General features: G+C 48.4%; 8 protein-coding genes across 8 annotated transcripts; 2 read left to right on the top strand and 6 right to left on the bottom strand.

Annotated features, from left to right (window-relative positions):
• Nucleotides 1-368: 368 nt before the first annotated feature.
• ASPSYDRAFT_36905 (uncharacterized protein) lies at nt 369-1,910 on the bottom strand (the record flags this gene model as incomplete). Its single annotated transcript, XM_040845485.1, has 5 exons — nt 369-624; nt 651-1,002; nt 1,032-1,310; nt 1,752-1,819; nt 1,900-1,910. The coding sequence occupies 5 exons, from the start codon at nt 1,908-1,910 to the stop codon at nt 369-371; spliced, it is 966 nt and encodes a 321-aa protein (XP_040696614.1).
• A 4,849-nt stretch (nt 1,911-6,759) lies between these two features.
• On the bottom strand, nt 6,760-8,460 carry ASPSYDRAFT_213368 (Zn(II)2Cys6 transcription factor). The gene is made up of 5 exons (XM_040844068.1): nt 8,399-8,460; nt 8,173-8,347; nt 7,939-8,126; nt 7,443-7,887; nt 6,760-7,395 (listed from the first exon to the last, which is right to left on the bottom strand). The coding sequence occupies exons 1-5, from the start codon at nt 8,436-8,438 to the stop codon at nt 6,876-6,878; spliced, it is 1,368 nt and encodes a 455-aa protein (XP_040696613.1). The 5' UTR covers nt 8,439-8,460; the 3' UTR covers nt 6,760-6,875.
• A 161-nt stretch (nt 8,461-8,621) lies between these two features.
• ASPSYDRAFT_36903 (NAD(P)/FAD-dependent oxidoreductase) lies at nt 8,622-10,010 on the bottom strand (the record flags this gene model as incomplete). Its single annotated transcript, XM_040845484.1, has 1 exon — nt 8,622-10,010. One exon carries the CDS (start codon nt 10,008-10,010, stop codon nt 8,622-8,624), a length of 1,389 nt encoding a protein of 462 aa, XP_040696612.1.
• Nucleotides 10,011-11,559: 1,549 nt separating this feature from the next.
• ASPSYDRAFT_163802 (uncharacterized protein) lies at nt 11,560-14,259 on the top strand (the record flags this gene model as incomplete). Its single annotated transcript, XM_040843196.1, has 1 exon — nt 11,560-14,259. One exon carries the CDS (start codon nt 11,560-11,562, stop codon nt 14,257-14,259), a length of 2,700 nt encoding a protein of 899 aa, XP_040696611.1.
• Nucleotides 14,260-15,510: 1,251 nt separating this feature from the next.
• ASPSYDRAFT_82750 (MFS transporter) lies at nt 15,511-18,023 on the bottom strand. Its single transcript, XM_040851167.1, has 5 exons — nt 17,605-18,023; nt 17,073-17,502; nt 16,247-17,025; nt 16,104-16,202; nt 15,511-16,058 (listed from the first exon to the last, which is right to left on the bottom strand). Exons 1-5 carry the CDS (start codon nt 17,800-17,802, stop codon nt 15,954-15,956), a joined length of 1,611 nt encoding a protein of 536 aa, XP_040696610.1. The 5' UTR covers nt 17,803-18,023; the 3' UTR covers nt 15,511-15,953.
• A 688-nt stretch (nt 18,024-18,711) lies between these two features.
• Nucleotides 18,712-20,460, bottom strand: ASPSYDRAFT_73376 (uncharacterized protein; the record flags this gene model as incomplete). The annotated part of the gene is made up of 1 exon (XM_040850708.1): nt 18,712-20,460. The coding sequence occupies exon 1, from the start codon at nt 20,185-20,187 to the stop codon at nt 18,712-18,714; it is 1,476 nt and encodes a 491-aa protein (XP_040696609.1). The 5' UTR covers nt 20,188-20,460.
• On the bottom strand, nt 20,370-20,888 carry ASPSYDRAFT_163995 (Mpv17/PMP22 family protein; the record flags this gene model as incomplete). Its single annotated transcript, XM_040843215.1, has 1 exon — nt 20,370-20,888. One exon carries the CDS (start codon nt 20,886-20,888, stop codon nt 20,370-20,372), a length of 519 nt encoding a protein of 172 aa, XP_040696608.1.
• A 229-nt stretch (nt 20,889-21,117) lies between these two features.
• Nucleotides 21,118-22,801, top strand: ASPSYDRAFT_73374 (uncharacterized protein; the record flags this gene model as incomplete). The annotated part of the gene is made up of 3 exons (XM_040850707.1): nt 21,118-21,583; nt 21,628-21,730; nt 21,774-22,801. The coding sequence occupies 3 exons, from the start codon at nt 21,118-21,120 to the stop codon at nt 22,753-22,755; spliced, it is 1,551 nt and encodes a 516-aa protein (XP_040696607.1). The 3' UTR covers nt 22,756-22,801.
• Between the last annotated feature and the right edge of the window lie 669 nt (nt 22,802-23,470).

Below are 23,470 nucleotides of genomic sequence, written 5' to 3'. Positions count from 1 at the left end.
AGACTATTGTTACTCGTCAACTTTCGAAGGGGATGTAAGGCTGGCCGAGATATTCATGTAGAGATAGACATAAGATTCGCCTAGGTCATTCCCACAAGAGACTTGAGCATGTAACGTAAAGTTGAAAAATGATAATGCAATTACAAATTATTATTATTGAGAGACTATCTCAGGTGTACTTCAACATTAATGACCTATTATATCCTTTTATAAATTCTTCAACCAAACGAGCACAACAGATAATAAAAACTCCATCGTCTAAAATTTTTACTTCGGTCATATGTTAGCCCACTAGCCCCCTAGGTCATAGTTCATGGCTAAGGAAAGGTCTACTGTTAACCATCGTATTCTCGACGAATTCAGATCCTTCATCTACTACTGGTAGGGCGGAGTAAGTGTGGAGTCATCGTAACCACAGCATCAGGAGGCTCCTCGCCATCCTCAGTACAGGTGGCGATGGTAAGGGTGACGGTCTCAGAGGTGGAAGTCGTAGTCGATTCGACAACGGTGTCTTTGACACTAGCGACGTCGGTGACAGTCGCGGTCACCTGTTCAGTCGTCGGCTCGTATATATAGTCTGGGACCAATTCATATTCGGTGGATGATGCTTCCGTGATTGTATAACTGTGTGTAGTCCAGGATGTCATTACGACTGGCATGTGGTTGTAGTAGTAGTCGTGGTTTCGGGAGTTGTGGTAGTCGTAGTTGTAGTGCTTTCAGGACTGGTGGTGGATGTGGTACTACTGGTAGGGCCTGTCAGACTGGTGGTTGTGCTTGAGCTTGATGGACCAGTAGGACCAGTAAGGCTGGTTGTAGGGCATGCGATATAGCCAGTAGCCGTGGTCCATGTCGACGTGGTGAGGGGGGTTGTGATGGTGGTACAATCAGTGGTTGTACTGCCCGTAGTCCCCGATGGAACAACCGTAGTCTCGCAGCTCGTCGAAACTCTTGAACGCAGTGACCAGTGTACACCAGATAATGGTAGTGGCTCAAATTCCCGGGCTAGTTGGTGAAATCAGGGCTGTAGTGACCCCAGGGCGCGGTCGAGAGTCCTGGCAAACACCTAGATCCAGTCCCGGTCACCGTGACAGTGATTAGGATGTGTTTGTAGCAGGTCTCCCCGACAGTCACAGTGGCCTCATCACGGTCCTCAACAGTAGAAGTGACAGGCTCAATAACTTCCTGTGGAGGCACAGTGGTGGTATCACAGTCAGTAGTAATGACTGTGCCGGTGGTGACTGCAGTGGTAGCGACAGCAGTGACCACTTCGGTAATGACACCACCACCAGCCAGGGCGTTGATGACTCGGACTGCCAGTCAATCTGGAATGGCATTGGTGTTCGCTACAGAGCCCAGCAGGAGGAAAAGGAGATGATGTTGAGCGACCATGTAGGGCTAATATTGCTGTGGAATTGGCAAACAACAATGTCGAAGGTTACGATATAGAACGGAATTCCGACCACAAGGAACTCCTGAGGAATACTAAACAGATTAAGTACTCCCCGCGAATATCACGATACAGCCCTACGGTAGCATGGAACTTCAGGGGAGCATTGTTCTCTATAGGGCCGTATTCGGTACGTGGAATGTGTCGATCTCCCGATGCGGATCAACCCACAACACTCCACACAACCTCCGAGAAACCCACAGCCAAGCTACGCACTGATTCATGAGCTTTCCATAAGTTATTCCATACAACCTAATGCCTTATTAATCACACCCCTCCAAAGTAAGGTCAAATTGACATTAACCTGCGTTGAGAGATGCCGAGTCCTCCCCGGGGAATAAAGATGTTTGCTTCAGAGTCGGGCATAACTTCCTGGGTGGTCGTGCCTCATCGCAGTACTTCAGGCCCCCACAACAGGATTTTTGGATACAATTGCTCTCCTTTCGACTTACGATATCGTCATGCCGGTCTTATGATTATGTAATATGTGCCTGGGATTTTTTTCACGGGTGCTGATCCTACCACACCCGTTAGCTGGGATTTAAGAAGAAAAGCTCCGAATCTATAGGCTACATTACTTTCCATAAAAGTAAAGAGCTAATGGTGCTTTATATAGATAATAGAAAGGATAAGATGCTTAACTTTAAAGGCGTACACGCGGCTAGTAAGGCATTGAGATTAGATACCTATTTTAAGCTGCTTATGCCGGTGAGAATCTAGTTTCGACACTGTGATTAGAAGGTAATACTATCCTTTACACGTGCACGCTGCTAGAAAACCAGGGTTTTAGCAACGCAGATGTTGACTTAGGAACATCCTTGATAATTAATTGAGAGAGGGGCATGTAGCGTATATTGCTGGTTAGGCGGCTTGGGGGTTGCCAATTCTCTGTTAGTCAGCCTACTCTAAACCCCCATTCCTTCTTCATATATTAACCGATCTTTCGTGCTCCCCTCATTCCACATCGCCCTCTCCTTTAGGCGAAAAGGTGGGCAAGCAGGGAAACAAGCCACCACGGGCATGTCTCACAGAAATGAAAAATGCCTGCAAGACCTAAGCTGACAACAAATGTTCCTCACCAGTGCTCAGGCCTCCGATGGTTGAATGAATGATTCATGCATCATGTGTCTTGGTGAGTCGATAATTCTTCGGGATTTAGAAAGGTCAAGTTTAATAACAGCTTTACTTCATGGATCACCACCAAAAAGCGACCGGACTGCATTGGGTTTTCCTGTCCATAGCATGTGCAGTCTGGCCTGAAATTTTAGATGTAAGAACAGGAAGAAGCAAAAAGCAAAGCCGCAGAAAACTGAGCTCACGGCGCACAGGCAACAATTTTCCGATTCCGTATGTGATTCGAGTGACAAGGCTGAATTCAGCCTCGCCCCCATTCCTTCACTATTAAGCCGACCTATCTGCCTGGGGTGATCTCTACCGTAGCCTGTGTTATATATATACCCACTCTTGAATATGGTTCTTGTCAAAAACATAACTGCTAGGCCACAAGGAGCGTGAACAAACTGATTGGGCTTTATACGGACCATTTCGGTATATTTTCTGGTGGACAATTCTTAAACCCTAGATGCCAACCCATGAGGGACCAACTAAGTCACTGTTAGCCTACACTTACTGCCAGTCTACGGCAGGTGCAGGACCCAGACGGTCGGCTGCCTACATTATTGCGCCATGTCTGGTCTGCCGACCACCCCAATGTTACTGGAGTCTTCAAAATTCCACTTAGACATGCATATGGGTTGGGTTGGGGCAGGTCGAGGCCTCAGGTACTCTAATCTAATTAGGTTAAGGTCTTGCTAAACCTGTCTTATAAATACCTATAGAATCTATAATAATTTTAATATAATAATTTTATTACTATAATAATAAAGACTTAGAGTTATTCTAATTAATCCTAATCTATTTAGATAATTTTATTACTATATTAAGTTTAGTATAGATTCTATAGGTTAGGGCAGGTTCTATAGGTTCTAGATAGTTAATCTAAACCTAAACCCATGCAGGTTCAGGGCAGGTCAGGTTCAGGATTTCAGGATGGGTTGTGCATGTCTAATCCTACTTTATATATAATTAATCTTATTATATCTTTATCTATTATAAGCTCTCCCCTGAAATTCATAAAAATTATATTTATATTATCTTTAATTACTATCTTAAAACACTATACTGGAGTAAGCTTCTACAGGTGCTTATTATAGAACATAGCCTNTTAGTCTCTTATCTCCTTCCTTGCCAGTTATTCTACCTATAATAGGTTAGACTAATTATTAATATAGACCTTATAAGCTATCCTCTAATATCTGTTCTAAAAACATATATTCTTTTATATTTAAATAAGACTAGCTAACAGGGCTCTAGTATTTACTTTTAACTATTTTTTAGAATAATAAAGATTATACTATTTACTTCTACTAGACTTGAATATCTCTATAATAAATATAATAAGATACTGAATTATTATTAAATTTTTTTTAAAACTTATAAGAATAGTGAAACTAGTATTATTAATTATAGTATAAATATACTTATTAATAGTAACTTTCTATAGTTAACTATTATAAAAGTATATATATTAGCTAGGATCTTATATATATTATTTAGTAATAATCTATATCTTAGTAAGTTAAGTAAGGCTTATAGTAACTATATCTATCTTTTTCTATACCTATTACTTATAGATATAGAATATCACAGTTACCCTCTGCTCTAGTAGTATATCACTAGAAAGACCCTTATGCATGCTTCCAGAGTAAATAGGATCAGGAACTTCTAGCGTTGATCTTCCCGGATCCTCTTCCACTACCTAGTATATTAGTTCTTCTAGTACAGGAATATTAAATAGTAGATCCTTACCCTCCTATCTTTTAATTATCTACTACCAAGCCTGTTCTAAATTAGGTAGATCTACTCTATATTATTCAGTCTCCTATTAAGAAAGCCCTGGTTTAATAATACCTGCTATAGTTAGACATGCATACAGGTTAGGTTGGGGCAGGTTAAGGGCTCAGGTACTCTAAACCTAATTAGATTAAGGTCTTGCTAAACCTACCCTATAAATACCTATAGAATCTATACTAAATTTAATAAAATAACTGTTGGATGTAGGACATATAGTCATAAAATAATGAATGTATGACTAATTATATTAGTCAGGAGACTTATATTGATAAGATAGTGATGATTATAATAATGAAAGAACCTTGACCTTTTAACTAGGAAACCTTAGATTAATTTATACCTTTTTCTGAGTATTCTAGATTTATCTATATTAGAAATCCAAATTAATAGATTTATAATATAGATTTATCTAGATTCAACATGAAGTTATTGACTTTTTATTTTCAATTTGTAAGATAGGTTTTTCCAGACCTCTAGTGAATTATTGACTTTTTGTATTGCATTTATTTATGCAAATTCTTATGCATTTGTTGAGTCAGCTTATGCATACTCTGTTCAATAGAACCCACTTTGATCTATAGAATCTATATTAAACTTAGTATAGTAATAAAATTATCTCAATAGACTAGGACTAATTAGAATAACTTTAAGTCTTTATTATTATAATAATAAAGTTATTATATTAAGTTTAGTATAGATTCTATAAGTATTTATAAAGCAGGTTTAGTAAGACCTTAACTTAATTAGGTTAAAGTATCTAAGGCCCTAACCTGCCCTAACCCAACCTGTATGCATGTCTACTCTATCCAGCTAATATAATAGGCTATTATAAAGAACTTAATAGGGTATTATTGTAAGACCCTCCGCAAGACTACCTAAGTATTCATGAAGTATAGAGCTGAGTCAGCTTCCAGCTGACTTAGCCTGCGAGGGAACCTCTTTATATTATGAAGAATATAATATTAGAACTTTAGTATTAATCTACTAGAATTCCTTAATTCTTAAAATATACTATTCGCGACTCTTTATCTCCTATATTTAGGTGTATTACACCCTGTCACACTATTCACAACAACCCCCAAGGCCAAGGACCTTATAATTATGTATAAAGAGTAAACTCTAGATATATAATATAGAATAGATTTAGTAAAGCCTATATAAGTCTTAAAGCTCAGAAATCTTCTATTAAAATAGCTATATTTATACTATCATATTTTCTATAATAGTCTATATCAGTATAAGGTCCTTGGCCTTAGAGGTTATTATGAATAGTGTGAAAGGGTGTAATACACCTAAATAAGAAGAGATTAAGGGGTTATAAGTAGTATATTTCAAGAATTAAGGAATTCTAGTAGGTTAATACTAAAGTTCTAATATTATACTCTTTATAATATAAAGAGGTTCCCTTGCAGGCTGAGCCAGCTGGAAGCTGACTCAGCTCTATACTTCGCGAATACTCAGGTAGTCTTGCGGGGGGTCTTACAATCAGGGTATAGGAAACAGGGAGATTAAGAAATTAATTACTTATTAATAAATAAGATTCTATAAGAATATAATAGATAATAGTAATAGTAGTAAAGATAGTAGAGCTATAGATAAAATATTTATACTATTAGATAAGTTTCTCCAAGGCTCTTATTATTATATAAGCAGTCTAATTATAATCTATAATGTGATCACATGAATAGCAAGCATGTGATTTACCATGTGATGGATTATATATGTGCCTTAGGATTCAGGCAGTTGCCACATGGTTAGGTTTTATATATCGCTGCAATCAACAAGACTACTAGTAAGTAGTCTCGTTGGACCTTTTTTGGTCTATGGGTATGATCACGGGATTGCAGCTAGCGTGGATATTACAATAATAAGTAAGATTAGTATAGCCAGGGTAAAAGTAAGGGTATAAAAATAAAGATATAGGACAGGCAGCTGATATCTAGTAAAGAGAGAAGATATAAAGTATATATTATATATGATATATAATCAGGCTTAATTAAAGCCTACTAGAGAGTTAGAAGAGTTAATCTTTTAAATAAAGATAATTAAAAGTATAGATACTATAAAAGACTAGTAGGTAATATAATACTCTAAATAAATACTTTAATAGTAGCTACTAGTAGAATAGGAAGATATAAATTATTTTACTAGATAGAAAGAAGTAGAAAAAGTAGAAAATTCAGGTAAAGAGCTAGTCTAAGCTAATAAGATAGGGAATTTAAAAATAGAGAAGATAAGAAAAGAGTATAGCTATAATTTTTAACTGAAAAAAAGAAATAAAAAGTACAGATATTATTAAGTAAACAAGAATAAGAGATTATAATTATATAAGTATAGAATATAGGAGGGTAGAAGAGGAGAAAGAAGGAATTAAAAAGGGTAAGAATTAGGAATAGTAAGGATAGTCCTTATATACTCAGTAGTACTAGCAGGTAGTAATAATAATATAGTATACTAGATAACTATCCCTGAAGGGGTAAAACTAACCTAAGGAGAGAATTCACAGGTCCTTGCTTTACATCACAAATAATCTCTCCTGGGGAAGAAAATTCGTCCACCGGTCCTCAACGGGTCGATTCCATATTTTCTGCAGCAGTCGCAGCGCACCGAGAATGTTCTTGAACCCGCTGCGCCGGTGATAACGCTGGAACAGTTCTTTAAAGAACGTCTTGTGCCCTTCCAACATACAATCAGAGGCTGCTAGAAACGAGGCCCAGATCAAGACCTGCTCGCCTGGAGAGCCCTCTGGGAAGAGCTCCATTGTTTGTTTGAAACGCTCGATTCGCGCGACGGTGTCCGGCACTGCAAACATGGGCCTGGTGGCGTCCGTTGAGTCGAGGTTCCGTGCCTGATTGATATAGATGTCATGTGCTTGGTGGACGAGGTCAGTAATGACAGAAACAGCAGAGGCATGCTGTGGCTGCCGCGACTGGCAGTAATTGAGGCATGATAGCACCTCCATGCTCCAGTGTTGCGATGACAGCACTTGTAGCCCATCTGACTCGCTTATGAACGGGGCGGCATATACCCGTATCCTAGCAAGTTAATAAAATCACGAAGTGATCCGGTGGAGAATGCTTACTTTTGGAACTGACGAGAAATGAACTCGGCAAGGTCACCCTGCCCTATACAAGAACCTTCAATTACTGTCAAAGCTGATTGCAAAGCCTTGAACATGATAGGAAAGTCCGGGCTTCCAGTGACCATTGCTACCACTAGAAGAAGCAGGATAGTGAGCAATATGGATAGTTGCGCCCGTTGATCGTAACTCCGTAGGTTCTGTCTCTTTCGGAGTCCACGTATGACCGCTCCGTATAATTGTGCTGAAGAATCGTCTCTTTCATAGCTTCCAAGCAACATGTCTCTCGAAAGGTCTTGGTGATAATATGAATGGAAATGGAAGCTGGCCACCGTGAGGACGGCATTCATCACCAGCTCGTCTTCCAATGCCATGGGTAGGACGATAGATCGCCATCCGTTGTGAGGCCCGTCAAATGCCACCATTTCGCATGCGATGTGCTCGGAGACTGCAGTACATTAGGATTTATGATATACAAGGTAGTGGTTGATAGGATTACAATGGAGGAGCATTTGTCGTTTCCATGGAGGGACCTGAGACGACGGAATTGTGGACAGCTGGGAGCCAGGATTTTCGAGGATATCTAGTGGTCCATCACTGTTGCTAAGAGACGGGCTGTCTGAGACAATCATATCGCTGTCTTCTAACACATTGATGCTTTGCTTTGGGCGCGGCCTTCGTCGTGTGCTGCTCTGGTTATTGATAGTCTCAAATACGTGATATGAGTACCCACTGCTCGTAAACGGCGTCAATAGATTTCCCAGTAAACCTCCCACGAGCCGCCATTCCCTTATGGAAACGGTGTCGAATCCCCATCCCACTGCAGCTTATGCCTTTGGTGATGCATTTCCTACATTGTGGCTGCGCACGATCGCAGTGGATCCGACGTTGGGAGCACTCGTAGCAGCCTATGTTGCTCGCATCGTAAGCTTGAACATACTAAAGGCATATCTACCAACCTTTTGTCTTAGGCTCATACTTCCGCTTCTTCCGAGGCATTTTGGGGTGTTGGACTGAAGCTATTCGTACCATCCCCGCACAACCAGACTTGATATACATGACTCAGCTATTGGAGTAACTAGTTCACTAATTAGTTAACCTTACTAGTCTTGGCAGTCCATAAAAGGAAGGTCGAAAGAGAGCAATAAATGCTGTTTGTGATTGGCTATCTTAAAAGGTATATTACAGCGCTGCTTTGATGGGAAGACCCTTATCCAGCGATTTTTCCAGATCTGCAACCCTCTTGTCCGTCAGGAACATCGAGCGAGGATACTCGTCACTCAACGGGATATCCAGAATCAAATGCGCCAGCATCTCCGCCGTGCGAAACGCCTTGGTCATGCCGACTCCATGATACGCACCGCACACCCACTGGTGCTGTCGATGAGGAAAAGGCAGTCTGCCCACGAAGGGAGAAGTGTCCTGGGTGAAAGCCAAAATTCCAGACCAGGCGTGCGTGATATGTGCCGATGCTCCCTTGGCTGGACTCGCTGCTACTTCGTCTGCCATTCCCCGTAGATGCGCCATAGGACACAGGTCTGTCCTGCTGTCGTCGCCTGTTGCTTTGCGTGCGGTGTTGGCGCGTCCGACGACGATGTCGCCGCTAGATCGCTGGATGAGATAGTCGTAGTCCTTTGCTGCGTAGCGCATCCAGAGGGAGTACCGGCTGCTCAGGCCGAAGGGGGATGTATTGCTGGTGGCATCGTAGTGGACGACGTTTCCTCGGACGGGCGAGACATATGGCCGCAGCTCATGGAGGAGATGCCCTAACCAGCCGTTTGTGGCGTGCACCACATTCCGTGCTTCTATAATCCCCTGCGAGGTGTGGATGGTGGCGCTTTCGCGAGACGGTCCATCTTCGATGCTAAGGACTGTCGTGTTTGTTTGGACGTTGAGCGTGTCACCTTTGATGATCGGTTCGAGAAGGCCTAGCACCATCTTATACGGCCACAGCGAAGCAGATGGGACGATGATGGCTCCAATGCAGCGGTCGGACAGTTTCATTTCCGTTCGAAGCCGGTGCAAGTCGGTGCATATCTGGTACTTATCGGCGATTTCAGGAATGTACGTTCGCATATCTGCAAGACCAGCCACGGCCTTTGCGAAAGTCTTTTCATCGTAGTAGACGTCCAGCCCGTCTGTCATTGCAAGGTCACAGTCAATGTTATCGGCTCGGATTGCATCGCCCATTGCTTGGAGATGGCTGTGTTCGAACTTGGTGACTCGGATGGCTTCTTCCACTCCCAGGTCGCGTTTGCGATTCCCCCAGTCGGCATATGTCATGGTCTTTATATGTCCTCCATTGCGACCTGTTGCTCCGGAACAGAGAGTTCGGGCTTCTAGAAGGACAACTCGTAGACCAGGTCGCATTTTCAGCAGCGAACGAGCAAGGTTGGACCCGGTCATGCCTGATCCGATGATGGCAATGTCTACTGGAGTCTCCGGCCATGGTGACCTGTAGTTGGCGAACCGGTGAGGGGATGACTGCCAGAAAGGCTTCGTAGGGTTGTGCACAGGCAGACCGGGGTCGATGACGCCCGGCTCGTATATTCCATCGAAAGAGCTCGACATGTTATGTGATTATCGTCAGTTATAATGAACAATAATATCCAAATAGAATATGTTATTGTTCAATTGGGTATACATAATATCAAAGTGGAAGGCAGCGAGATGGTTGTTATTATACGAAGTGCTCTCATTCGAGCTTCCCAAATAGGAAACACTGACGTTATCCAAGTTTGCAGGTGAACATGCAACCCCGCACCGCAACCTTCTAGTTAATACTGTATGTTATCTTAAGTAAAGAGATAAAAATATTGGTCCGACATATTTTCCACATTCCCTGGGCTGATGTGGTCCATTTTATAAGAAGTGCCTGCCATCGTGACCCAGGGAGAAGACCAATCTTCGAAGAGACACAATGAAACAGTTCATATCAAGTTGAACGGCTAATATTATGGATACTGTAAAATAATAGTCCTACGGACTGAATGTGATGGCACACGCGCCTCGGGAATGTGTGTGAGCCGACTCATTTCGGCAGAAGGCCGGGCAGGAGATCTTCTGAGGAAGAATAGAGCAGCTCGTTTACTTCAATGCTGACGAGCAGATTCAAGCAATGCCCACATTGAGCCGCTGCCTGTCGATGGTGCCGCAAGAAATTCCAGATTGGGGACGGTCAGCAGGGGCGCGTCAGGATGCATGCCATATCCTATCCAGCGCAACGTCCGGCTTATTCGGGTATGGCTAGGATACCCTGGCGACTCTTCAAGAAAAGGGAAAAACGGGGCAGCATTCTGTCGGCCAGGGTTGACACCGGAGCTGACGAAGAGGGGGCGGACGGTGTGGCGGGCTGGCGGCCAATAGCACTATCTACCTCATGCAGGGACCGTGAAATCACTATGAGTGTATCGGGTCTATGCAGGTGGACTTGGTTTCTTAATCTAACTTGAGTCATTCCAGCCAGGACAATACCAAGCCTCAGCCTCGCGGGTCTAACTATGAGTAGTCCGATGCGGCGCACCCAGAAGCCGCGTGCCCCCGGTCCCTGGGGCTGAAAATCCCTGCATACTATAGCCAATGCAATTCATCATGGTGGTTTTGTGGAGAAGGGTTGCATGCTGCTTATTTGGCTGAGTACACCACCCATGCAGTTCACTCGGCAGCTAAGTCGGTAACGAGATACAATCAGAAAAGGCCCCAGCGCCTGTTATATAATTGGAGGAAGAAAGCGAGTAAATCAATGGCTGCGTGCCAGGGTCTCATTTCATCATGCCTACTTACTGTCTAGTAATGCAGGTCAGATATTAGGACACCGGTCTGCAGATGACCCTTGATAACATGCCAAGTACGATTGCCTCTAGGCACACGTCTAATTGAGGAGGGTGACCGATTATACAGTTACATCGTGTTTAATCCCTATCTCAAGATGGTGTGCGGCGTAATTTCCGTCTGACTGCTTCACGGAACATTTTTCTGGGCAGTCTGAGATCGATACTATATAAAACAGCTGACACCCCACCCCATACACTGAATGGAACACAAACTACCAGGCCTTGATCATTAGCCCATCTCAGCTGTTTCTACTTGCTCTTCGGATTTTTCTTATCCTGTGGGTGCAATGGGCGCGTTCGCTCGAGGGGCAGTAGCCCTCCTGACAACGGCTCTTCTAGTCCATCCTGTAGCGTCTCGAAGGAACTACATTGACGACTGTCCTCGAGCATGCAGCCTAGGTAGCACTCCCTTTGACTGGATCAACTACCATAGTACAGAAAGCCTGGCAGCTTGCAAAGAGCCTATGCTCCTTGACTTGTCCCTGTACAACGCTCTCAACAAGACCGATTCGTCATGGACTATGTTTGCTTGTACTCCTGACAATAGTGACGCTGCTAGAAAGAACGAACGTCCCGAAGAAACTCTCGAGTATGAGGAAGCGAGCGTATCTCTTGAGCTTGCCAGCTGGGGCGTATCTACCAAAGAAGGCAAAGATATCGACGCCATGAAGAGTATCGTGAAGAGCATGCAGACCTGGCTGCGTAGTTCCTCAAAACAAGACCAGTTCCACATCTTTGGACACTTTGGAAAAGTCACCGCCGGTCTTTATATCGGCCCACGATTTGACCGGGCCAGGACTGCTGAGTCTGTCGTGGAGAGCATGCTGGATCAGCTCGACAGCACCTCCCCGCTAGTAGCTCTACAACACTGTGGTGATGTTGGCGAGGACACTATCGGAGTTGCAATCTCGACAAACGGCGATCTGAACAGTATCCAGCGCTTACTCCGACAATGGCGCGAGGGAGAATGCCCATCCGACCACGATGATACCGCGAACGTCGACGATATCTCTGTTGCGAAAGCACCATCCACTACTGCTATCTCAGGCGTGCACGGCAGAGGGCCCATCCTCCAGAACAGGGCGGATAAATGCGAGACAAAACAGGTCGAACTCGGCGAGGACTGTCCCAAAATGGCTGTGAAATGCGGTATCTCAGGCGACGACTTCACCAAGTACAACAGCTACGATAAGGATCTGTGCTCGACTTTAAGAGCGGGCCAGCACGTCTGCTGCACCAGCGGCGATCTCCCTGACTTCTCGCCCGATCCGTTTAAGAATGGGACGTGTTATACGCACCGCGTGGAAACCGGGCAGGACTGCTCGTATCTTGCGGCGTCGCATAGTCTCACGAATGAGGATCTGGAGGAGTTCAATGAGGAGACGTGGGGATGGCGCGGGTGTGGTGATCTCCAGGCCAGTTTGAATATCTGTCTCAGTAAAGGGACGCCTCCGTTCCCGGCGCCTATCCCTGGAGCGATCTGTGGGCCGCAGGTTGAGAATACGACAATGCCGGAGGATAGCTCCTCGGCTGAATGGGCGCTTCTGAATCCGTGTCCGCTGAATGCCTGCTGCAATCTGCACGGCTGGTGTGGGATTAATCCAGAGTTCTGCGAGTACAAGGAGTCAGGGAATCCGGGGACAGGCGTCTGTGTTAGCAACTGTGGGACGTCGGTCGTGAATGATGATATCCCTCCTGATGAGTTTGCCAATGTTGGGTACTTCCTGGCGAGTAATCTGAAGCGAGACTGTCTCAACATGAACGCTTATTCGATTCGGGCGAACGAGTACACGCACATCCAGTTCGCGTTTGGGGATATCAAAGACGACTTCTCCATTGGACTCATGGAGGGCGACGAGGAGCAGTTCGAGTACTTCAAAGGAATGCACTCCATCAAGAGGGTCATCTCCTTTGGTGGCTGGGACTTTAGCACATTCCCAGAGACATACCACATCTTCCGCAACGGTGTCAAGGAGGAAAACAGGGACAAGTTCGCCAAGAACGTCGTCGACTTTGTCGAAGAGCATGACCTTGACGGCGTTGACTTTGACTGGGAGTACCCTGGCGCCCCTGATATTCCAGGTATCCCCCCAGGCGAAGAGGAAGAAGGCGAGCGGTATCTGGAGTTCCTCAAGGTCGTGCGCGACAAGCTCCCAGATGGAAAGAGTCTTTCTATCGCTGCCCCTGCGTCGTTCTGGTATCTGCAGGCCTTCCCTATTGACGAGATTGCGCAAGTCGTCGACTATATCGTGTACATGACCTACGATCTCCGCGGCCAATGGGACTATGATAGCAACGATCCTCCTCTGGGTTGCCCGGATGGAAATTGTCTCCGATCGCACGTCAACGCAACCGAAACACAGTATGCCCTGGCCATGATCACCAAGGCGCAAGTGCAGACCAAGAAGCTCATGGTGGGAGTGAGCAGCTACGGGCGGTCCTTTGAGATGGCCGAGCCAGGATGCACGGGGCCTACTTGCAAGTATACAGGAAACGGCGCCTCGAAGGGCCGCTGCACGGATACCTCTGGATATTTGGCCAACGCGGAGATTAATGAGATCCTCGACAACAATGACAACTCGGCGCATTCCTACGATGAGAAGAGCGACTCGGATATCCTCGTCTACAACGACAACCAGTGGGCCGCGTACATGACGGACGAGACACGCAATAGGAGACTGGACAAGTACAGCGGAATGAACATGGGAGGATCGGTCGAGTGGTCGATTGACCTGCAGAAGTTCCTCCCGTCAATGGTCCCCGGTCCTGGCATTTTCCTGCCCCTGCCTGAGGACATGGATATCGAGGAGTTCTGTTCCGAGCCGGATCTCGACGAGATTACAGAGGCAGAGGCGAGCTCGCAGCGGAATATCTCGGCGTATTTTGACTACTTCTTTGACGTCCGGAGGGGCGGTGATACATGTGCGTCCTTCTTATTTGCCTACCTATCTTACTTGCCTACTTATCTTACTTGTTCTGACTTCTGACTGCAACAGCAAGCTGGACACAGGAGCTCTTCGCCGGAAGCGAGACAGTCAGCTGCGACACATTCCCTGACGGCCCCTGTGGTTTCCCTGACCCAGGCGAATGTCACGGCTACGAACCGCCATCTCTCTACTGGGCGCAGTTCGTGGTCGCCAACTACTTCGACCACATCTCCAAGTTCGGCACCATGTTCCGCGACACTACCTTCAACGAAAGCCTCAACATCGGCAGCCTGGTGGCGGACTTCCCGATCAAGACGCCGTCGGACGAGACGCAGTCGACGGTTTTTGCCATCTTCGCTGGCTCCCTTGGTATAGCTAGTGGGGTGGCCAGTGGCGCAGGAGCCGGGCCGCCGGGGAGTTCTGGCAGTGCCGGTGCGGCTGCTGGTGCGGTCTTGACTGGATTCTCGGGGATGTGGACTATTCTTTCGGCTGCGGTGGAGGATGCAGAACCCCCTGACGAGGATGATATGGAGCGTGCGCTGAACATGCAGTTGGGAACTATTTGGAACGCCGCGTACCGGGCCGGCCAGAACGGACTCATTTCGTTGTTTGCTGACGGCGATTTGTCTGATATACCCAAGGAATATAAAGAGGGAGACTACGAGTACGAGATCTCGAACTTCTTCGACGGCCGGTGGCTGCATCGACTCACGGGGAAGTTTGTCAGAGATATGCAGAATGCGTTGTCGGAGAATATGAGGAAGAGTCTGGCCTCATATGCACTGACCTTTGCCAATTACTATATCATGAAGGACGGCTTCGATACCGATGACTGCACGGATCAAACTGGAGGAAAGGTCATCGACGACGTTTGCTATACCCTAGAATACCCCGGTAACGGCAATCCCTCTATAGAACCAAAGCGCAGTGACTGGTCGAAGACGGTGTCGGAAGATACGTTGGAAACGATGACGGACAAGTACGGGATTGACCTGGAGGAGCTGTACAAGCTGTCCGACGCGTGCCAGTCGAAGACGGGGGACTACGGTGGTACTATCGACTCGGGGACATTCAAGCTGTTTTCAGACAGCGAAAAGCCAGACTGTTTCTACAGTCTTCCTGTGTTTGTCGCCGCCGAGGACGATGCTGGCAGAGCAAACTGGCGGACTCCCTGCTGGGCCAGAGTGCAGAATATGACTTCCGACGATGATGATACGCCCAAGGTTGGCGAGACCTATCTCCCTCCAAACCTGGACGAGATCATGGATCAGGAGTTCTGCGTGCCTTGCAGTGGAAACAGCCCTGCGTGTCAGATTGGCTGAACGCTGTTGGTTGGGAGCGTTATACAAGTATCATTCAATTGCTTAGTTGTTTACTACTTGCAAATATAATTTCAGTCTGTCAGAGATACCTCCACTGCCACACAAAACAGGAGTATAAATCATAAAGACTGCCCGGCAGACTCCATCCTAGGAATACAAAGATCGCCAGATACTTACGACTTGGCAGACAGCCATTTAGCAAATGAGGTCGGTCTGTGCCATTCAACAGGTAATCCATCCAGTGTCGCGTGGGCTGTAGAATATTTTCAACTGGTCAAGTCGCATGTGGGTAGGCGGCAGTCCGTTGTCGAGTCGCGTAGGCGGCATTATTGTCGCAGGCGGCTTGTCCTAGGACGTTCTTGAGTTGGCGCATGGGACGGAGGAACATATACTATGTCTTCCTTCTGACGGCCTCGAAAAAGAATTACAGCATCAGCTGCTGCGTCGACCGAGCGGTTCGAAGGGGAATGCTGCGGCGACAATGGCCATGATGATATACAAAGCGGCGCAGATGTACAGCGGGACGGAGGTGCTCGTCTATAGAGATTAGCCGGGTTTAGACAGGAATGAGGATCGACGTACATCTGCTTCTCTGCCAACGACGGCACTCACGATTCCCATGATTCGGTTCAGTCCGATCGCGATGCCGTTTCCTGTGCCGCGGTGGGCAGATGGGAGGACCTGCACTGTCAGAATTTGATACAGCGCTTGGCGGATGTACATACCTCGGGTGTATAGGCGTAGAGTGTCCCGTAATAGATGTTCAGACAGAAGTTGATAATACAAGTGAATGCAACATTCTGATCTGCAGTTCGCACAGCCGTATACGAAAAGAAGAATACCATAGTCACCAGCGCTCCAATGATCATGGTTCCTCGTCGGCCCCAGCACCAGCGCGTGCGGCACAGGAAGCCAGCGAGGATAGGACCAAAGATGCCACATGCGTTGGTGATGGCGTAGTTTCTCCAGGTGGTGTATGGACTGTCGTCACCGAACTCGGCGCCGCGGGACTTCAGGTACATTGGTAGGAAGACGTTGAACAGAGGGTATGCCAGACCGATCAGTAGCCAGGAGAACCAGATCAGAGTCGTGGATAGGCCCATTTTGCGCGTGGCGTAGAGGCCGCGCAGGTGGTAGCCAAGTTCGGGCAGGGAGATCAGCTTGAAGGAGCGACGAGTGTCACCGGAATGGCGAGTTCGCGTTACTCCCAGGGCAGTCAGGCGTTCAACGGTGAGACTACAGGGGCGTTGATGTTTCTGGGCGATTCTTTGCAGCACGGCAACCACCTTCTCGTCCTTGCCTTCAGTGACAAGGAATTTTGGCGTTTCTTCCAGTCGCACGACGGTGATGCGCAGAATAGACAGGACAAAGACAAATGCGCCCGAAGTGTACCAGACATAGCGCCAGCCCTTGTTGTTGTCGTAGGTGCAGCTGGCCGCATCGGCGCAGGAGTAGTTGGGCATAAAGGCCCACGCGAACAGGCCTGCAATCAGCTGTCCGACGCCTAGATAAATCAGTACGAAACAAATAGACAAGGAGAAGCGAGCTCACCCCACCACGCGGCCATTAGAGTCACCAACCATGCATGCTGGCTGGGGAGGTACTCCAGGAAGACCGCGGTATCCAGAACCAGGTTCCCACCAGCGCCGAACGCACTCAGACAGGTGAACAGGCCGAGCACGATCCAGTTCGGAGCCGCGCCAGCGACAATGGTGAAAATAGAGGAGATGAAGAGCGAAACGTTGAAGGCGAAGCGACGACCGATGACGTCGGCAGAGAACCCCCAGAACAGCGCGCCGACCAGCATTCCCACATAGACGGCAATCGTCAAACCGGTATCGAAGCTGGGCTGGAACTCGAGGGTGGCCTGGGTGGCGACGATGGACTGCAGCAGCAGGATGAGCGAGTCGACGGCGTATCCGAAGCCATTGAGGCAGAACAGCTTGGCCTGGTGCGGGGTGAACCCGATCTCATCGATGGCCTAGCAAGATCAGTATTATGAACCGGGGCGTGAAAGATAGTACAGCATGTAGCTGGAAGTACCGGAGATTGACAGCTCAATCCTGGCACCTTAAGCACACACATCGTTGACCAAGGCCATTTTCGCAGTCAGCACCGCGTCCAGCTTCTCCCCGCCGAGCAGGTCCGTGTCGCCGACGGTCTCGGAGCGGTTCTCGGAGAGCGACGCATCTGCATCTCGGTAACCATCCGGATATTCATCCTGGATCTTGTCCTGGCGGCCGTCTGGCTGCTTGGAGGCGGCAGAGTGTTCGACGTCCATGATGCGAATTTAGGACAAGGGACAGGGGCAGGATCGGAAACAGCCGCGGCCAGCTATTTAAACATTCCCAAAACCTGGCACCAGCCCAGGCTAACAGCGGTCGTGCTTATCACAATCGATTTCATTCGCTTCATTTCCTTCTTGCTTTGTCCAGTCGCCCGCCAATCAAACCGCCCCGTGCGACGCATCCGGCAGGCCTCGACGTGACCCAGTAACCCAGTAGCCCACGGTCGCTTTGACAGCTGGAGGCTGTAGTGCGTCACCGTATTGCTGAGTCGTATACAAATATTATCGAGATATAATATTATATTTAAATACTTTTATAGACATTCCAGACTCCAGAGTACAGACTGCTGGTGCTTCCCCAAAGCCGAGGCCGGTTAAGTTCACGCTAGTTTAGTGCGGGTTAGCGCCTTGGCACACGGCAGCCACGTGCAACCCCCACGCGACAGCAGACAGAAAACAGAAAGACAGAGAAGGTAGAGAGAAGAGATTCAAGGGATGGAATCGAATGCAGGGCCTGTAGTGCAGTTGCATGGCTTATTTGGTTTTGTCGCGGGGAGAATATAGATCTAGTCTTGTAGGCGTCGACGTGCTTGACATATATATATATTTCGATCATCCCGAAGACTGAAAGCCATGGCACGCGATGGCGATATTAGGCTATGTGTAAAAGGCAATCTGTCTTCTGATCAAGATTATTCGATACCGGACACCCTATCGATGTGGCTGCTTTAGTGCTGGAGGAGGCGCCAGCTCTTCCCCGGCATGCAAGTCATTGATTCGATAAGATAACAATCTGACAGTCTGACAAGTACACGTGCTGCGTTCCTTGTATCACGGCCTATATCCGACACGATAGCAAATACTACGCAATATACTCTGTACTCTGAACTGGTAGAATGAGTGCTAGAGCTCATCGTGCCCGGTGCTCTTTCTGGAATCCGGACCAAGGACAGTGAATATAACCCGCCGATATGCCACCAGCTGCCCGTCGGACACCTCCAAAATCAAATGCAGGTGCTTGTCGCTCTCCGGATGCGCATTTCGCCCCGGTCGCCGAAGGACTTCTTCCGGTGGAATCGTAACAGCCGTCAATGGCGACTCTGGATCGCTGATTTCGAGATTTGCAACGTCTCGTCTGGGTGTGTTGTTGTTCGAAGACGGCTCGCGGTACTGCCACCATTTGAACGCGAGCTCTCGCCCATCAGGATCGCAGGACGTGCTGGCATCGAGACGAACATTCTGACCGGCCTCGACGACCATTTCAATGACATGCCGTCCGGAATTACCGTTGACCGCTGCAACCGGCGCGTGGTTGGCCTTTTCATACTCGGCCGTTGCCGTCCACTGCATCCGCGCCGCAAAGTCCCTCTGGAAGGCCTCGCGCCATCGCCAGATCGTGACATGGGAGCCCATGATTGTTCGTCCGTCCGAATCAACCAGTGTATCGACACTATCAGCAAAGTGACCCTCTCCGTACACGACCGGACCGTATCGACCACCCCAGGAGCCCCATTCCGGATGCTCGGGGTCCGACAGACCATTGGGGATCATGAACAGCAACGACGGGGAGTCGCCCTCGAGAATAAACTCGGCGTCCGGGTATTTAGACCCCAGGGCGCCTGTATTCTGGATGTTCGCGCGCACCCACTCCGGCGAGACCACCTCGTTGTCCGCGCTGCATGGAAAGTGGTAGTACATTTCGCCTGACATTCCTCCCCAGGCGGCGACGGCGTACCGATTGAAGTGGTGGACGCTCGCGATGTAAAACAGCTGCGGCCAGTTGCGCCGGATCCATGGTCCTGTGTTGTCCTGGTCGGAGATTGAGTATGCGCGGAGCTTCTTTACGAAGCGGTCCATCTCTGCTGCTGGTCTGGTTGCGTTGACGTGCCAGAGGGCTTGTGCGAGCACAGACGCACCGCCCCAGATGGGAATCCATAAGGGCTCGTCGGAGCGATCGACTGCCTCGACGAGGAGTTTGGATCCTGTGCTGTCTTTTCCCTCGCCGACTCCGTCCATCCCGTAGACGGGGAGGCCAGAGGCGATTACATTTTTGATACTGGCCGCCTCTGGCCATCCGGTTGCGTGGGCTTGTAGATTTGGTAATGACTGTGCGTAACCATCTACAATCTCGTGCATCAAGTCTGGTCGTGTAGTGTCGTTTAGCCAGATACTGGTTGTTGCGACGAGACCTTCGATGCGGAATTCATTAGCGTAGGCCAGCAGGCGCACGAGGGACTGTGCATCGTCTGGTTCATTTGCGATATCGCTCAGTACAAACAGACGAAGCTTGTCTTCTTGCGCGAGTCGGCATTGTGATTGAAGTGATAGACGAGCCCAGAAGGTTAGGGCAACCCAGGAGACTGTTTTCCACCAAGCCATTTTATGTGGGATAACAATCAAGGAGAAGCGCAAGTTTATATCATACACCGGTCGCAGGTTACGACTTCTATATAGCGATAACAGAACAGGAATGCATAAGCGCTGCTAATCATCTCCAACTGCCCGGCCTTCTCTCCGCATGACGACAGATAACGTCCACTTGGGCAACAGGCTCAAGTTTCCTATTTCGCCAGCATAAACAGAGCCAAGAAGACGTTCCAGCCGAATCCAACACAGGATGCCACCAGAACCCGCGATTCCACCGGTACCCACAGGAAATTGACTAGGGCACAGGCCGGCCAAATCTTCCACGCTTTGCGAATTAACGGCCAGATCCTGCGATTCACCTCCGCCACAACGAGACTGGCGTTTGACAGTCGGACTGCGCTCGTGCAGACGAGGAAGACGGTGTTCATGAGGAACAGACCGACGGTTTGGTCTATCGCCAGCTTGAAGAGGACATTATGCCAGGCTGTTCTGGATGCCTTGTCTGGCGTTGGCGGGGAGAGTGTCGGAAAAGTATCCTCGAGGAATCGCTGCCAGTGGCAGTTCAAGTGTGCTTGGATGAGGCCAAAAATGGCGAATTCAGCCACCGACTGCCAATCTATCGCTGTGAGCTTTGAGTTGGCGGCTTGCGCCGTGAGATTTGCGGCCGCCTTGAGGAGCGTTGATTGTAGGATCACCTTGGTCTGAACAGACATGATAAAGGATGCACGGTCGAACTCAAACTGTGCCTGTGTCTGTATGTTAATATACGGTGTAGATGGCAGAATGTCTGGACTAGACTGCCCCCACCCCACGCGCTTGGGCTTTCCTTGTGCTAGGAGCTGCCTTGTTGGGCTGGGAAGTTGGGGTAACGAAATGTATAAATGGAGGTATAACGGAGAGCGTTGCCAGTGATGGCAAATCACATTTGTCTTATCTATCAATATGCTCGAGTCAGTGAAGAATTACAGCCTTTTTCAGGACTTGAATGGGCGGCTGATGCTCATCGGGGCTGTGTCCTCGCTAGGTGCCATGGGCTTCGGCTTCGACAATGGCTGGTGGGGAGGGGCTCTGGGTCTATCGGAGTTCCAGCGCAAGTATGGAGAGTGGGACGAGCAGCTTGGCCAGTATAGTATCCCATCGCACAAGACATCGGTGGGAACAGGGACCGGGTCGGCTGGTATCATTCTCGGGTGCATCATCGCCCCATTCGTGACTACCACGCTAGGCCGTCGCAATGCCTTTCTTGTGATGTCAGCGTTGATGTTGGTCGGTATTGTATTAGAAGCATCAGCGATGACTTCCTTCTGGCAGCTGGTCGTCGGTCGGATCATTGTGTATTCTGGGATTGGACTGGCATCGAACTGTGTCCCTTTGTATCTGTCTGAGTGCTCTCCCCCAAGAATCAGAGGTAGGTCTTGGGTCAATATTACTGAACTATACTAACAGATGCAGGTGCATTTCTTGCTCTTTACAGTTTCTTCAACTCGCTAGGAGTATTCCTGGCATCGATTGTTGTTTATCTGTCTCGTACCCGGCGAGACAAGTGGCAGTACCTGTAAGACAAACTAAGCCTCGACGCACACCAGCTAACAAGCTAGGATCGTGATTCTGTGCCAGCTAATAGTGCCAGTCGGCTATATAACCTTCTATGTCTTCCTACCCGAGTCCCCAAGATACCTCGTCTACCGGGGCCGTTACGACGAGGCTGAGGCAGTCCTGCGGTCACTATCGAACCACCCAGAGACGATCCCGCAAGAAGTCGAACTGCTCAAAGCGCAAGACCTTGAACAACGTGAACTTCACCGCGCGACGTCTATTTGGGACTGTTTCCAGGGGACCAACCTCCGCCGCACGATTATTGCCATGGGGGTGCAGATCTTGCAGCAGGCCCAGGGTGTCTCATTCATCCAGAACTTCGTGGTCACCTTCATGGAACAGCTGGGATTTCCTGATCCGCTGCGCAGCAATCTCATGGTAACAGGGTGTAGCTTTGCTGTGCATATTATCACCTTCCTCACTTTTGATAAGATTGGCCGGAGGCCGTCATTATTCCTGGGATCCATTCTGCTGGCCGGGACGATGCTGGGTACCGGAGTAGCAACGAGTACAGGGACTGCTGGAAGTTACTCCACGGCTGCCTCTGAAGCGTCTGTCGCCCTTCTTATTCTCTGGTACTGTATCTACGGATTTACATGGGGTCCTGGATGCTGGGTTGTGGCCGGCGAGGTTGGAACCGGCCAGCTGCGAGAGCGGACGCTGTTTTTGGCTTCGATGGGCAGTTTCGTTACTTCGGTGCCTATCAATTNTGTCAATCCTTATGTTCAGGCCGACCTAGGCGGCGCCGTGACATTCATTTATGGGGGTTTCTCGGTGGTTGCTGCCGCTTGGGTGTGGCTGATGGTTCCTGAGACGAAGGATCGGTCGCTGGAGGAGCTGGATGACATGTTTCAGGCGCGGATATCAACCAGGGCTTTTAAGCATCATGTTTGCACCGGATTGGGTGCTGCAATTACCGGGCTGGATCGAGTGGATGCTAAGGTCGATGCAGGATGGGTAGAGGACAAGGATGCGACGCGGTGATCTGGACAAGATATTGATATTGAGAGAATAGGGCATTAGTTTCTGCAGTAGCATCGTTTTTCGAAGGGAGACTAAGGCCCGAAGACCTTGGATGAGGCCGCGCTAAGGCTGATATCACATTGACTTCCAAATTCAACACTCAGTATACGAAGCAGAGAAAGGACACTATACTGAGTAAACATTCCTGCAGTTTCCCCTTGCTGACATGGCTGAAGTAAGGAGGATCAAATAATGAGGCGCAGCCATCCGCTTTGCTTATAGTTTATGCAGTCAGCATATAGCCCTTGCATGAATATGCCCTGAATGGAGATGTTCGCAACGAACCGACGGTGAACAGTCCGACCACCTGGGCCAGCATGAGATATCACGGCCTGCTCCATCGGAGCTGACCCGAGTTACTGAGAGCGAAGTTTGGCCCCACGATCAGCACACGATCAGACCCTTTTCCCCGCAAACTCGGAGGTAGCGGCTGAGAAATCTGTCAAAAGGGATGTTCTATTGGTGACTTTATAGGCCATCGCGGGGTGCAGGTCCCTTTCTCCATGGCCATATTCGCTCCCCGCCATGGAGTACAGCTGCTCTCCTCGCAGCCCAGCATTAGCGTCGGAGGATGCGGAGGCCATTCCTTCGTGTCTGACCTCTCCATGGGCAGGACTCGAAGCAGTTTAAAAGGCAGCTGGCAGCTGGTTCTTGGAGGGGGGTGTCGAATGTTGAC

This window comes from Aspergillus sydowii (genome assembly GCF_001890705.1).
Source record: "Aspergillus sydowii CBS 593.65 unplaced genomic scaffold ASPSYscaffold_18, whole genome shotgun sequence".
In the NCBI taxonomy this organism is placed as follows: domain Eukaryota; kingdom Fungi; phylum Ascomycota; class Eurotiomycetes; order Eurotiales; family Aspergillaceae; genus Aspergillus; species Aspergillus sydowii.
Note: the sequence above shows the minus strand (reverse complement) of the source record. Positions and strands in the feature narration are given on the sequence as shown.

Coding starts and splice junctions, on each gene's coding strand:
- ASPSYDRAFT_213368 (XM_040844068.1), bottom strand. CDS start 8,438: ATGCCTCGGAAGAAGCGGAAGTATGAGCCTAAGACAAAAG. Junction 8,348..8,398: donor GTATGAGCCTAAGACAAAAG/GTTGGTAGATAT, acceptor CGAGCAACATAG/GCTGCTACGAGTGCTCCCAA. Junction 8,127..8,172: donor ATTGACGCCGTTTACGAGCA/GTGGGTACTCAT, acceptor TAACCAGAGCAG/CACACGACGAAGGCCGCGCC.
- ASPSYDRAFT_82750 (XM_040851167.1), bottom strand. CDS start 17,802: ATGGACGTCGAACACTCTGCCGCCTCCAAGCAGCCAGACGGCCGCCAG. Junction 17,503..17,604: donor AAATGGCCTTGGTCAACGAT/GTGTGTGCTTAA, acceptor TGATCTTGCTAG/GCCATCGATGAGATCGGGTT. Junction 16,203..16,246: donor TCTACGCCTATACACCCGAG/GTATGTACATCC, acceptor CTGACAGTGCAG/GTCCTCCCATCTGCCCACCG.